The sequence below is a fragment of the Gossypium raimondii genome, chromosome 7 (assembly GCF_025698545.1).
Source record: "Gossypium raimondii isolate GPD5lz chromosome 7, ASM2569854v1, whole genome shotgun sequence".
Taxonomy (NCBI): Eukaryota; Viridiplantae; Streptophyta; class Magnoliopsida; order Malvales; family Malvaceae; genus Gossypium; species Gossypium raimondii.
In genome coordinates this window covers 39,196,525-39,211,085 of record NC_068571.1, presented here as the reverse complement: position 1 = coordinate 39,211,085, position 14,561 = coordinate 39,196,525, and the positions used below count along the sequence as shown (strand labels likewise).

The following is a 14,561-nucleotide window of genomic DNA, read 5'->3' as shown; positions in this document are numbered from 1 at the left end:
TTCAATGGTGTCGAAAAATGTAATTTCAAGACCTCGTTTTCGTAAACTAAGTCTGTAAATATTAAATAGAGATATTTACGGAGTTAGTATGTTGGTGACGAATAAGCGATTTAGTTAAAAAAATGTGGTTAATTAAGGCACAGGGAGTAAATTGTATAAATTTAATCACTATAAAATTTTAATTAGGAGAAGATTTGGGGACTTAAATAAAAATTATCCAAAGGATCAAAATGTTAAATAAACCAACATTAAGTAAAAGTTGGTGGATGTTAACGGTGATTAGCATTAAGATTAATTAAAGAATGATTAATGTAATTAATCTTTGATTAAATTAATTAACTTAATTAATTAATTACTAATATATATAAGAAAAGTTAGTGGAGAAAGATGAGAAAACTCATCATGTTTCTCATGCTTCCATTGTCCTAGGTTAGAAAAGAAACAAAAACACCATTTTTGAAACTTGAAGCATTTGACAACTTATTTCAAGTAAGTTCCTAGCCATTTTTCTTTGATTTTTATGGAAATTGAATCATGGGAGCTTGATTTAGCTAGCCCAAATACCAATTTGTGAAATTGTTAAATTTTTTAAGGTTTCCATTATTGAGAATTGGATGAATTAGGTGTCAAATTGATAGAAATTAAGCTTAGATTATGAAAAGGACTAAATTGTAAATCTTAACAAGCTAAATCGACAGTGTGTTATGTTTTTTTTTACTATTCTTAGGTAACGTCGACACGAAACCTTTAAGAGGGAAATGAAAAGCGAAAAGTGATCGACAAGTAACCCAAAAACTCTGGTTTGTACATTTATGATTTGGAGCATTTACGCAAATCCAACGAGGAAGCTTTGAAAAAATACCAGAAGGATACTAAAAAGAATTTTGCAGAGGCCTTGCACATACTATAATCCAACATGGTCATTCACACCCAAGTTGTTGCATGTCCTGTTAATCTAAGTCAGGTGAACTTTAACTGCTTACAGAATGTCATCGCTAAGTTCTTGAACTTCAATATTTATAATCCTGAGAGCAAAGATTGGGAGAAGTTCCAGAGGGAATGGAGGCAATCTGGCAACTTCTTCATCTCTAGAGAGCAAGAAATAAATGAGGCAAATTTCAAAGAGTCTAATGCTCCTGAAGGAGTCTCTAAAGAACGCCCGCATCCAAGAGTTCCTACTAAACCTATTGACTAGCCTTCAGAGGAGGGAGATTGAAGACTTCTTATCTTTTTCTTCTTCTTTTTTGTACTAAATTTCTATGTTCAGCTTGTATCATTTTCCTTCTCTTATCAATAGAATTATCTCTTTTTTTTTCTTTCCAACTGGACTCACTTTCTTCAATATTAACAGTGTGTCAGAGTATTTATCTTTACTAAATTCTTTAACTTACCTGGGGGGCTAAGCCAGGTCTGATGTATCATGTATATAGGGTTGACTCTATCTCAACTTCTAGAGGATCGGCTAAATTGAAAGCTTTTATATCAATTAATTGTAACACCCTATACCCAACTCGATTTACCGAACCTAGATATAGGATGTCAAAATACTTAAATACTTAACAAAAATTGTATAACTGGCGAAAACCATACTGAACATACTTTTTATTTATTTATATTTTTTTCTAAGTCAAAAGATTTTGAAGGAAACGTTTATTAATTACAGCAGATTCTCAAAAGCAATATAAGACATTACAACTTATACACATTCTTGGTGGATAACAATATTCCAATCTCTACACTTAACTACCTTATACACATTCTGCTTGATGGGCGGATCCCAAACTTCATACCATATTACGGATCCTATTTCACAATCTTTTTGAAGATAGAAGTTGGATACATTTTTAAGAATGATATACATACGGATACCACTCTTGGCGGATTCTTATATTGGCTTTGGTGGCTGCCAGGATGTCCGTCACAATGTATCTTTAAGTCGATCCAGACAACGAACTTATTCCGATGAATGCAATATTTTAAATCATCCAAAATAATCCCAAATGAGTTCAATACATAACATGAGAATTCCCAGGTTTGGCAGACATTTACACCACCCATAATTCTAGATACACTAAACTTTCCATCCTAGTAGATTGCAAATAGTGGGTTCATCAGTCAGGTATACTATCGAGAATTCTTTCAGAAAATGCCTTAAAGGCATACCTAGATCTCATCACAAAGACGTTATAGAATTCACCTTACAGGCTTTCTAGAAGACTCGCCACAAGGGCTTCCCAAATAGCCTTGCTACTATGGCTTCCCAAATAATACGCTACATAGGCTTTTCAGATAATTCACCACAAAGGCTTTATAGATAACTTGTCACAAAGGCTTTACAAATAACTTGCCACAAAGACTTTACAAATAACTTGCCACAAAGGCTTCGGTTTGGTTTGCCACCAAGGCACCACACAAACTGTAGTGTTTGATGATATGAATTTGCCTAAACTCAGCATCACTTGAGGTTTTCCCATCATCGCCCTCGGCACACGCAGAAACCCTAGTAGACAAAAGCGACTTATCCGCCATTTCCAGAATGTGCCATGGCCATGGTCTTTTCACATATTTGCCACACTGGCCTTTCTCGTATTTATTGTCCCGGTGGACCTCATGTTTACAGTCTCGACAGACTACATTTTTGCCAAATTGGCCTTCATGTTTACTGTCACGACGGACGCCATCAAAGCACTATTGCAGGGTCCATTATCACATCACATATTTTCCAGACACTTCGCCTGAACCCCCTCATCACTAACCATATTTTGTCATGCATCACTCAAATAACATAATGGACACATTTACATAGATTTCACCCATACCCATAATAGAATCATACTTTCCATACATGCTTACTATATATTGGCATATTCATGTAGCACATCGTACACTTCAATACATACATACAAATGTTTCACAAAAAACACACCCACTTACATACATACAACAACTCCTCAAGAAGATATGCACAACTACATGGACATAAACCATACAAAGAATCATCATAAAATAACGTGCAAGATTCGGGTCTAGAGACTCACTAGAGACCCACATTTACCTTAGCCTAGAGCTTCTATTTCAATCGTCCTTCCCAATCCAACAGTAACAACTGCTTGAGAGATCATGGAAATTCCATTAAGATCCCCATTTATAGATAGTTTGCTAACATTTTAACTACATGCAACCCCTTATACATGGCCTTCCACTCGTAACCTATTGTTCTTACATCTTTTAGCATTCTTACTCTTCAACAATCATAATATACAAATTTATAAAACTTACCAAAAGGTTGAATCATCCACTGAATAAACAAAATCTTAGCTCTAACTTAACAAATAAGAAGAGAATATTTAGGTTAGAAAGAAGGACCAAAATGTAGAGTAGAAAGAAAAACCAGCTGGAATGCCTCCCCCATTCTCTCTCTCTATATATTCTCAGTCCCCCTTTTGTGGATTTGACAAGTGGCGATGCTTACTGAAATTTTCCCCTGATTTTTCTACCAAATCTGGGGGGAGATAAAAGAAAATCTGGTGAAGATCTACGTTGCTCCATTCATGGGGAAGGTCAAATAAATTTAGTTGACTCTCAACCACTCTCATTACAATAACCAAATTGAACAGTGCTCATGCAAATCGAGCGTTTTGTAACAGCCCATTTTTTAGTGGTAACGAAACAGTAGTTTTAGACCACAAGTTTCTGTCATGTCATCCCGTAAATATTATTTATAAAATATTTATGGAGTCATTAGAGTCATATTAAAATTTGGTTAAGAAATTTCAACGTTTAGATAACTAATTAAAGAAACAGAACTAATTTGTAAAAGATGCAAAACTTGGTAATTATTGCATTTAGATGATTTAATAGCTTAAATATCACAGGAGGGAGGAATTATGTAGCAATTAAACCTTAGTTATTATTTTTGGATGACAATTGGAATAAAAATAATAAAATAACACATGTTTTAATGGCAAAATGGTAATTAACATAAAATTAAAACAAAATAATTAGAAAAAGATAGCATCTTCTTCTTCATTTGTTTTCATGGTTTTCCAAAAACACCATAGGAGAGAAGATTAAACATTCGGCTGGTTTGAGCCTTACATGGGTAAGTTTTGAATCTCGTTTTTAATGAATTTTATGTTTTTAAGATCGTTACAATTAGGTCCAACTAACCCATGCTTTCGTTTTTGATTCTGTTAAAAAATTTAGAAGTTTTCATTGATGAATATTGGTTTTTTTATTATAATTATGTGTTTGAATATTTTATTGTGGTATTTGGTTGTTTTGTGAAGTAATTTTTATTAGTTTTCTATTTAAGGATTAAATTGTTAAACTGTCAAAATTTCAAGGTTTGATGGTGAATTAGAGGTATAATTAGGACTGTTTGGAGGCCTTGAGTAATCAGCTGAAACTTTAATTTTAAAGAATGCTCAATTTGTTGGTTTATGGATTAGGGGACTAAATTGTATAAATTGTAAAAGTTAAGGGCAAATGTGTAATTTTCAAAAAATAAAGGGTAAAACTTTTTGAATCATTTAGCATTTGAAAAATGAGCTAATAAAAGGAATTTTACATTTTTAGATCAAGTCCCTGTTGATTTACGTGGAAAAGAGAAAATTGTAGAATAGTCCTTGAACTTCTGCAACTACTACAATTCAGTTCAGGTAAGTTCGTTCGGATTGTAGTATTCAGTCCAGGTAAGTTTGTTCAGCTTGTAATTTAACATCTATATGAATTGTATAATGATATGATATGGAATTGTGGATGGTAAATGTTATTTTCATAATGTAAAATTGTTCGGGAATTTTTTATTGAATTACAATGTTTGGGCCGAATGAACGCGTGATCGAGTACAACTGAATGATAGAGTGTTATATGGGGTTGATGCGAAGGATGATGCAGTGTGATTTATACATTTTTCCCGAGTATATCGAGGTTCAACATTTGTTATGAACCATCGCGTATTATTTTCTAATTCTAGCGTGTTACCAAGGGCAGATGTAACGCCTTCGAGCTGGCACTTATTGCCAAGGTGTGTTTTGAAGGGATGTTGGCCTAGGGCTAGGCACCTAGTGCCGAGATGTGTTGTCAATTGGATTAGCTCTTATAAGAGCTTGGTGTGTTTCGGTTGGACTACTTGTTTACTTGTATCTATAAGTTGTTCATTAGGTCGTAATTATTGGATTAATTACTTGTTTAAAGACTTTGAATGACATGTTTTGTACTTGATATCCTAAAGTGATTTCATTACGGACATGTATACTTTCCGAAAATTAATATTTGAGAATTGAATTGAGCTATGTAATTCACTGGTTTGAAATTGTGGATGACAAGAAACATTAGTTGTAGAATTGTATTTGATTAAATTATTATGTTTATTTCGGTAAGATTCATAGTTTCTATTCGTTGAACTTACTATGAATGTAAGTACAATTTGTGAAGTTGTGGTTATGTTTTTGGGTAAACTAGTTAAGAATAACTTATTGTGCATATTGTTCTCAATTTGGCTAGTATAAGGTTAGGTAATTAGCTTAAAATGACAAGATGTTGGTTGATGATTTATTTTATTGTACATGTATGTATCATTGTGGTACCAATAAGGGTACATTGGTTAGGAACTTAAAATGGTTGAATTGGCATGATTTGAGTAGGTTTAATGATAACTTGAATAGGTATAATAACTAGTTAATGTATTGCTTGGTGTCTAAGAAAGCTTGAAATGGTAAATGGTTCATTTTGGTGCACACGACCTGGGACATGGGCTACTACACGACCGTGTGCCATACATGGTCTCTTTACACAGGCACGTGAAATTATAACTTTAGGTGCAGTACTCACACAGTCTGAGACACGATCTGCGACACGGCCATGTGTCTCAAGCCAGTATACTTACACGATCTAACACACGGCCTGCGACATAGCCATGTGATCCAAGATAGATTCGAGCACGAGTCAGGAGACAGGTTGGGGCACGGTCGTGTATCCAAACTTAGAATACCCATACGGTCTAAGCTATTCCACATAGCCTGGCCACACAGTCGTATGTCCCCTATTTTTGAAAATTTTCATTTTATCTTGAAATTTTCTAATTTGTTTCAAATTAGTCTCTAAGGGTTTTAAGATTGTTTCTATTGTCCCTAAAGCTATATTTAAGCATAGTAAATGTATGTTACTACTGTAATTTAATTACTTTGTTGTATTTGAGGAATTATATTGAAATGATTATGATTTTACCTGTTCATTTCGGTTAACTTGCTGTAGCACTTCTGTAACCCTATTCTGGCAACGGATACGAGTTAGGGGTGTTACATGATACTTCCTAGGAAATTTTTTCCACAGCATTGGTCTCATTATCTATGACTTTCTTTGAAAGCCTACAGTTAGATGACTTGTGCCCCATCTTTTTTGTAATTGAAGCATTTCCCTTTAAATTTTTACTTCTTGGAAACACCATATTTTGGTCCCAATTTAGACCTATTTTGAGGTTGTTTTTCGTTCTTGAAATCCTTTTTTACTTCTACCACGTTTGCTTTATCACCATTGACATTTGTTGCTTTGTTGAGGTTTTTGCCAGCACTTCTATTGTCTTCTTCAATCTAAAGTCTGACAATCAAGTCTTCCACTGACATTTTATTTTTTTGTGCTTTAGGTAGTTCTTGAAGTCATTCAAAGCAGGGTGTAGCTTCTCAATAATGGCTACCACCTGGAAGGATTCACTTATGACCATCCTTTCAACAAGAATTCTGTGAATGATTAGTTGAAGTTCTTGCACTTGATTCACAACTAGTTTAGAATCAACCATTACAAAATTCAAGAATTTAGCAACTAAAAACTTTTTAGCTCCAACATCTTTAGTTTTGTATTTATGGTCCAATTACGTCTATAATTCCTTAGCCGTCTTCTTGACACTGTATACTTCGTACAATGCATCCGACAACCCATTCAGGATGTAATTTCGGCACAGGAAATCAAAATGCTCCCAAGCTTCAACAGCAGTGAAGGCGATAATATCATCTACCTCATCTTTTATAATAGTAGGAGGGTCATCCTTCAAAAATTTGGCCAAGTTCAACATGGTTAAATAAAATAGTATCTTTTGTTGCCATGTATTGAAATTCTGTTTAGAGAATTTCGCAGGCTTCTCGTTATAGCTTACAGCCACTGGCAACATTGAGTTTTGATTCGAAGCCTGAGTTTGAACCAATGCTCAAGATTGCGAATTGGGTGAATTGGTGGAAGTTTCCATTTCTTCTGTTAAGACTTCATAAACGAAACCAAAATTAGTAATAATAGAATATTTAATTTCTAATTTGTACTACCCTTTGATTTTGTTAAACGATAGAATTTAAAAATTCTAAAACAAATCAATAACCAATTTCTGGTAAAAAATTGTTACTTTCAAACGATTATTGTTAACAATAGAAATCAAATAAATTCTGTTGAACGGCAGGAATAGAATCATGAAACAGAATTGTGGAATAAATCCTGTTGAACAGCAGGAATAAAAATCCTGAATAGAATTGTTAAATTAGTTTTCTGTTTAAAACAAAAATCAAACAAATCTTGTTAAGCAACAGGAATAAAATCCTGAAATGGGATTGTTCAATTGATTTTCTGTTTGAAACAGAATACAATTTCTCGTTGGTGTCATGTTCGTCTCGGATTAGAAAGATTTAAAGGGATCTGTCTTAAGATTGTTGCACAAATGTTAGTAAAATAAAAATAATATAAAATGTTTATTTAAATCACTAGATCGAACCAGAACAATATATAGGCATATATATAACTTGAAAACAGAAAATAAAATTAGATTGAAATATTATACTGGTAGTTGAGGCTTGTTTTTTGACAGTCTCTTTAAGACAGATTCAGCCAATCATTTGGTGCTAGAGAAAGGTTGGTCAACTGTCTCCCAAGATACAATAAGATGAACACAGTAGTAGCACGGCTGCAGTGATCAACGGACAATAGCCTTGCTTTCATCTATCATTGGAAAACAGTTTGGAAAATATACAGGGAAAATATCTCTCAAATTTTTTGAAATTTTCAGTGTGTATCTTTCCTTGTCAGATTATTTGGTTTTTAAAATAAATTCAAGGGAATAACTTTTGGAAATCTTTGACTAATGGAGCCAAAACGTGTCTATGAATTAAGGAGCCATTTAAACCTAAATTAACGTTTGAATTAAAGGCATTAACTCCTTAATTCCAAAAATATAGGCTCTGTTGAGGAAAATTAAGATTACATATTGGGCTAAAATATCCGCAGGCTTAACCGGTCCAGACATTTTGAGCCGCCCACGTCGTACGAGTGCGTCCCCAACCCCAGCGAGTTTAGATTTGCACCCACTGTGCACGAAAGAGAGTATTAGTTTAGTCATTCAATAACCACCAAGTTGGTTCACATATATAAACATATTCCACACTTGATATCTAACCAATGTGAGACTAAGGTTTCTATTTTCCTCAACACAATTCATAAATGGCTTACTTTGAGCATCAATTTCTCATTCATCACTCAACCATTTTAAGCATATGATATACCGTTGTAAAGATCTCATGGAGTAAAATATAAAACCATAGTTTTATGATTCAAATGTCCACTTTACTAATCGAGAATACGCCTCAAAGCTGCCAAAAATCCATTTTCTCCAACAATAACGAGGTTGTTTCTCTATTTAGGCCATCGACTTGAATATGTTTCATTTGTGTTGAGTTTGGTCCACTTGAATGTGGCATAGTTGACAAAGCTAGAAGTATAGGTCGACTAGGGTACTAAGACTCCCAATCTAATTAGTTGAGGTGATTGGATAAGCATGAAAGTCTTATTATTAAAATGCTATTTTTTAGAGATAAAGAGTTTTGATTGACCACTTTAAGAGGCCTATAAATAGGTTGTTTTGTGCCATACATGAGTAGTTTTTTTAGTGTCTTTGCCAATAGCTTTGATGTATTTTCTGGTGATTATTTTGTGACACTCTTTTAGGTATTATTTGGAGAGGTTTATTGATTGTATTGTGAGGTATTTAAGTGAGTGATTTGTGACAATTGGGGTCGATATTGGGGCTGCAATTACTTCTTTATATAATGGTAGATTGGGCTTAAGCCAATAGGTGATCTGGATGATTGTTGAATAAATCATTCATTGGGCAAGGCTCCGCAAACGTAGGACCCTTGTGTTTGAACTGCACTAACAAAGATCGGTTGTGTTGATTTTTTCCTGCTTTTTTTTTGCTGCCTGCTTTTGTTCTAACTATTGTTACAACGAACGTTAAGCAAAATTGATTTATCAAATCGATAGGCTAATTATTTTTTAAATTTTATCTTTTAGATTTTTATATAAAATTTATAAAAATAATTTAAATCTAAAAGAAATCTACACATGATTGGGACTTAGAATCTAATACACCAACATCTTCTAAACCTTAACATTATCATTTCAACTAAAGTCTCGTTGATTTTTTATGCAATTTATTTTATAAATGTAGTTCTTACATTAAAAAAGTAATTATTATAAAGATGCATTTTAGTTACTAAATTGATATACCATTAAAAAAAGGAAGATTTTATAATTATTACAAATACAATACAAGCAATATGAAATACATTCGACTAAGACTCATGTCCGATGCGTTTTTGGAGAAAAAACTCAACATAGTAATTATGCATAGTGGGAATTGATTTTGAACTTGAACGTGATATAGCACTAAAATTTAAAATTTATACCAATAAATAGAAAGTTATAAGGTATAAAATAAAATGATTATTAAATAAATACACATATATGTAGGAATTGAATCTACACAAGTGACGTGATAAGAAGGGTAAGTAAATATAATAATTAATTAGGTAAACGAGGCTCAAGAGTTGCCTTGTGTTAAGGGTGAGTAGAGGTTTGACTAGGAAGCGAAAGGAGCCCTATGAGGGATGCCTTTTCTTCTCCTGGAATTAAAATGAGGAGGCGTGGATGCCGAAGATGTATACATTTCTTGTGGGCTTCTTTCACGCAATTCTTCATCATCTCCTTCTTGTTTTGATGCCAATCTTGTCGCCGTAATTCCTTCTCTTCTTTGTTTCATTGCTTCTTCCTCATTCTTCTTGTTGCTTCCAACCACAAAGCTCGTGTCCCCCTTTTTCCTTATTCCTACAAGCTGTATTATTTTAAACCCATAATCTATTCACCTTTTACCTATAACCCATTTCTTCTTCTTTTTTTTTCTTTTCAAAAATGGCAAAATTCAAATTTAAGGATTTATTTTAGATGGTTTAACCATGCCCTTATATGACTATAGTTTGGAAGAAAATTTGTGAAAATAGATGTGTTTATTAGTTAGGTGTTGGATTTCTTACTTGATGTTTTGACTCTATCAATCATGAATCAATATCATAAAAGTGGAATGATATTGGTTTATCCTAATCCCATATGCACATGGCAAAAACGTGACCACATTTGAGGGGAAAATGAGAGAAAAATAACTCCGATTGCCTTAAAATATGATATCTAGCAAGTTTACCATAATCCCAAATGCATATGGCAAAAATGTGAGCAAGATTTAAGGGGAAAAAATGAAAGAAAAATTATTCGGATTCAACCCCAATTGGTTCATGGGTTAATAAAGTCAACAGGTTTGAGATTCAAACTTGAGAACTAACCTTGCAACCCAAAGAACAGAAACGAAAGGGATCCAAAAGGCTCCTGCTACAAATTTCACACAAATAAGAAACCCCTTTGCTGCTGCTGCTGCTACTACTAATCTTTGGTTGGGGTCTCTCATTTAGGAAAAGAACTCTAGCACTGTTGATCACATATGTTTGCACTCCACTTATATCCAATACCTTTTGAATTTCCGCAACTCTTACAACATCATGATATGATGACCGTCTGATCTGCATTCATCTCATCATCTTAAGACCACAAAGATTATATACATCTGCAATGACCAAGATTATATATTATCTGTTGCAATACCTGAATTACATGATGATCTTTGTGCCTTGAGGACCGGCAATAAAAGCAAAAGGCGTCGTCCATGCAATCAAGACAATACATATTACATTCGTTTCGCGGTGTGTCTCGGTGTCTGGGGCAGATGGTGAAGAATGCAGTCGATAACAGTGATTCAAGCCATGGCGGTACCATCATTTCTCCCTGTAATTTCATTTTGCAGTGTAAACCGTAAATGAATCCAAAAAGAAATGAAATGGGCAAAATTTTTTTTGTTTTTTTGTAAAATAAGAATCAAAGTTAAGTTCTCATTACCATCATTAACAAAGACGATTAAATGCGAAGAAGAAGAAGAGAGAAAAGGGGTTTTGAAAGAAGGTGAAAATGAAACATAAGAATCATCAATAAAACAATCCAGGATTAATTAAAAGGTAAAGGGTGGACCGAGAAAGGCACATAAAAAATGTGTAGAAGGCTTAATAGTGTAACGGTTTGGATTAAAAGATGGTAGGTTAAAGTGGGTTTTTGACCGTTGGATTTGTGTGAAGGGGATAAAAAAAAGATATTAAAGGTCTCTTTTTATGAGCTTACGCAATACTTTGGTTCTTCTTTGCGTCTCTTTGTAAGTGACTACAAAATTGGTGTATTGCACTTGGGCTTCTAAGAAAAACATAAAATAGTCACGGCTTAATTTTATAATTCATCTTTATTTTAAATTAGTCTCAAATTTTCAAAACACTCTGATTACATCTCCAAGCTATAGATGGTATATCAGTCAAGTCCTTCAATTATCAAAATCATTAATGACATGTCGAATGTTCTAAAGAAAAGCATAATGTTACCGTATAAAATTAAAAAAAGAAAGAGCGTGTAATAAATCTTTTGTAAATACTTGAAAATCTCAAAACCAATATCTTTAGAACATCCATTTTACAATATTTATTTTTCTTTAAACTTTTCATTTCAAAATAATGTTTAAATTTATGGTTTGAGTAATGGAAATATATTATTGATATAACCTCCATAATTTAAAGATGTATTTAGAATGTTTTAAAGTTTGGGGATAAATTTAGATTAAAGGTTATAATGTAAAGATATATGGTGCAATTAACTCAAAATAAAATAATGGCAAGTGAATTTATTTTAAATTTTATTTGAAATACATTTTAAAAAATTTAGATGATTTCTCATTTACTATTATAGAATTTTATTCGGTAAGAGTATAAAACATTAATCCAATATGTAATTAAATTTGATAATTTTTAGGATAAATCTCAAAATTATACATGAACTTCGGTCTAATATGCAATTTTATATATGAACTTTGATTTTGTACATTTTATACATGAAATTTTAATTTGATTCAATTCTCCAAAATTATTAACACGGCTATTGGAATACCATTATTTTATTTTTATATATTGCATATGGAAATGACTATATTTATCCCATATAAAAATAAATTTATTTATTTATTTCTTCAAATGTGTATGATTGAATCAAAATTAAAGTTCTAAATATACATTTTAACCACAATCGAAGTTTCATGCATATAATTGAACTAAATTAAAGTCCGACACGTGATTGACTTATTGGCTTAAGGACCTTTTAGCAATAAGCCCCAAAAAAATTTTCTTCCCCAAATTAAAATTTTTTTCACGTTTTCCCCTGTTTTTTTTGTTTTCTTCTATTTCCTTCAATCTTTTCATTTTTTCCCCAACCAAACTTTCTCTCCTGCTGGCCCAATCTGGCCACTATCTCCGCCACCTTCACCATCGTCCGGCGCCATTTTCGACCAGATTTCTACCTATATAATGAATTCTTCAAGGCTCCAAGTTCCATGCCCATGGCTTAAATGCTCAATGAAGAACAACAATATCATCAAAGGCTCCTCCTCCTCCCTTTCTCATTTACTTTTAAAAAAAAAAATCAATGTTTGAGGGTGTAAAAAGTCTTCAAACTTTTTAAAACAACGCAATTAAGTCATTGCTTTTTTTTTTTAACTCAATTGAGTACTTGAACTTTCAAAATGCATCAAAAAGGCCCTTAAATTTTTTCAAAGAAAAACAATTAAGTCCCTGCTTCCTTTTTCATTCAATTAGGTACTTTTACTTTCAAAATGCACCAAAACTGTCCTCAAACTTTTTTTTTAAAAAAGCAATTAAGCCCTTGCTTCTTTTTTTCTTCTTCTTCTTTTTTTTTTTGCACTCAATTGGGTACTTGAACTGTCAAAATGCATCAGAAAGGCCCTTTAACCATTAACTTTAATAGTTTTATTAAAGTTAACTGCCCTTAATTTTTTTAGTTAAAGCCACCCCATGTCACAATCACAGTGTCACATGTGGCAAAAAAATATAAAAAATCAAAATAGAAAGTTATAAAAATTATTAAAAGTTAATAAAAATATATTAAAAATTAGAAAAAAAATGATAAAAATCGTAAAAGAAATTATAAAAAATTGTAAAATTTTATAAAAATCATAAAAAATATATAAAATGCATCAAAAAGGTTCTTTAACTATTAACGTTAACCGTTGATCGTAAAGTTAACGACCCTCAGTTTTTTTCAGTTAAAGCTATCACGTATTGCAACACAGCGTGACATGTGACAAAAAATGATAAAAATAAAATAAAATTCAATAAAATTTATAGAAAAATTATAAAATGCTTCTTTTGGTACGATAATTTTTAGAATTTTTGTACAAATTTTATATTTCTTTACATTTTTTATAATTTGCTTACGACTTTATAAAATTTTATAAATTTTTTTACGATTTTTATAATTTTAATAAAATTTAAATATTGTTTTATATTTTTATTAAAATTTAATAATTTTATAACTTTTATTTTTTATTCTTTTATCATTTTTTTGCCATATGTCACGTTGTGGCTATGACACGTGGTCGCTTTAACTGAAAAATTAGAGACAGTTAACTTTAATGGTCAACTGTTAAAATTAATGGTCAAAGGGCCTTTTTGATGCATTTTAGCAGTTTAAGTACCCAATTGAGTGTAAAAAAAAAAACAGGGATTAATTTTTTTTTCTAAAGGTTTAAGGGTCTTTTGATGCATTTTAAAAGTTTAAGTACCAATTGAATGTAAAAAAAGCAATGGCTTAATTGCTTTTTTGAAAAAGTTTGAGGGTCTTCTTTTAACAAAATTATGAGATGTGGCACCCTATAATTGCTCTATGTAATAATGTAGGAAATACCATAATTATAGATGGAATTAAAAGTTCAGATATTAAAATGAACAAATTAAAAGTATAGGTACCACATTGATAAATTTGTTAAACTACAGGGATAAAATTGGGATTATCCTTGTTAATATTAACTTTAGTTACATTCAATATAATTTGTTTTATATTTATATTTAGACCATTATGAAAAAAAACAAAATGCGTAGAAGGGATTGTCGTATTTGTGCGTAATGCATGTCCTTTAATGGGAAACGGTCTAGAAAATTAAATATTATTTAATATTTGCCAATTATGTACCCAAAATTTATCAATTTTCTAAAGAACAAAAAATAAAATTATCAATTTTCCGAACGCATAACTATAATTATCCTTTTGTTAATAAAGATGAATATATAAATGTTTATCTAGTTTTTATTGGAGGC

The 14,561-nt window shown here is 32.0% G+C and overlaps 1 protein-coding gene across 2 annotated transcripts; it reads right to left on the bottom strand.

Moving 5' to 3' along the window:
- Window positions 1–9,697: 9,697 nt before the first annotated feature.
- Window positions 9,698–11,378, bottom strand: LOC105792170 (protein RGF1 INDUCIBLE TRANSCRIPTION FACTOR 1). 2 transcript variants are annotated; one of them, XM_012620597.2, is made up of 4 exons: window positions 11,257–11,378; window positions 10,966–11,145; window positions 10,650–10,883; window positions 9,698–10,147 (listed from the first exon to the last, which is right to left on the bottom strand). In XM_012620597.2, exons 1-4 carry the CDS (start codon window positions 11,260–11,262, stop codon window positions 9,896–9,898), a joined length of 672 nt encoding a protein of 223 aa, XP_012476051.1. In that variant the 5' UTR covers window positions 11,263–11,378; the 3' UTR covers window positions 9,698–9,895. The 2 variants fall into 2 exon arrangements, with proteins under 2 accessions (XP_012476051.1, XP_052489270.1); XM_052633310.1 differs by lacking the exon at window positions 11,257–11,378 and having other exon boundaries at window positions 10,966–11,247.
- Between the last annotated feature and the right edge of the window lie 3,183 nt (window positions 11,379–14,561).

Bases quoted from the DNA above. Each gene is read 5' to 3' on its own strand.
- LOC105792170 (XM_052633310.1), bottom strand. From the start codon at position 11,157: ATGAAATTACAGGGAGAAATGATGGTACCGCCATGGCTTGAATCACTG. The intron at 10,884-10,965 runs GTATTGCAACAG...AGATGAATGCAG, and splicing joins AAGATCATCATGTAATTCAG to ATCAGACGGTCATCATATCA. The intron at 10,148-10,649 runs GTTAGTTCTCAA...AAAATAATACAG, and splicing joins TCTGTTCTTTGGGTTGCAAG to CTTGTAGGAATAAGGAAAAA.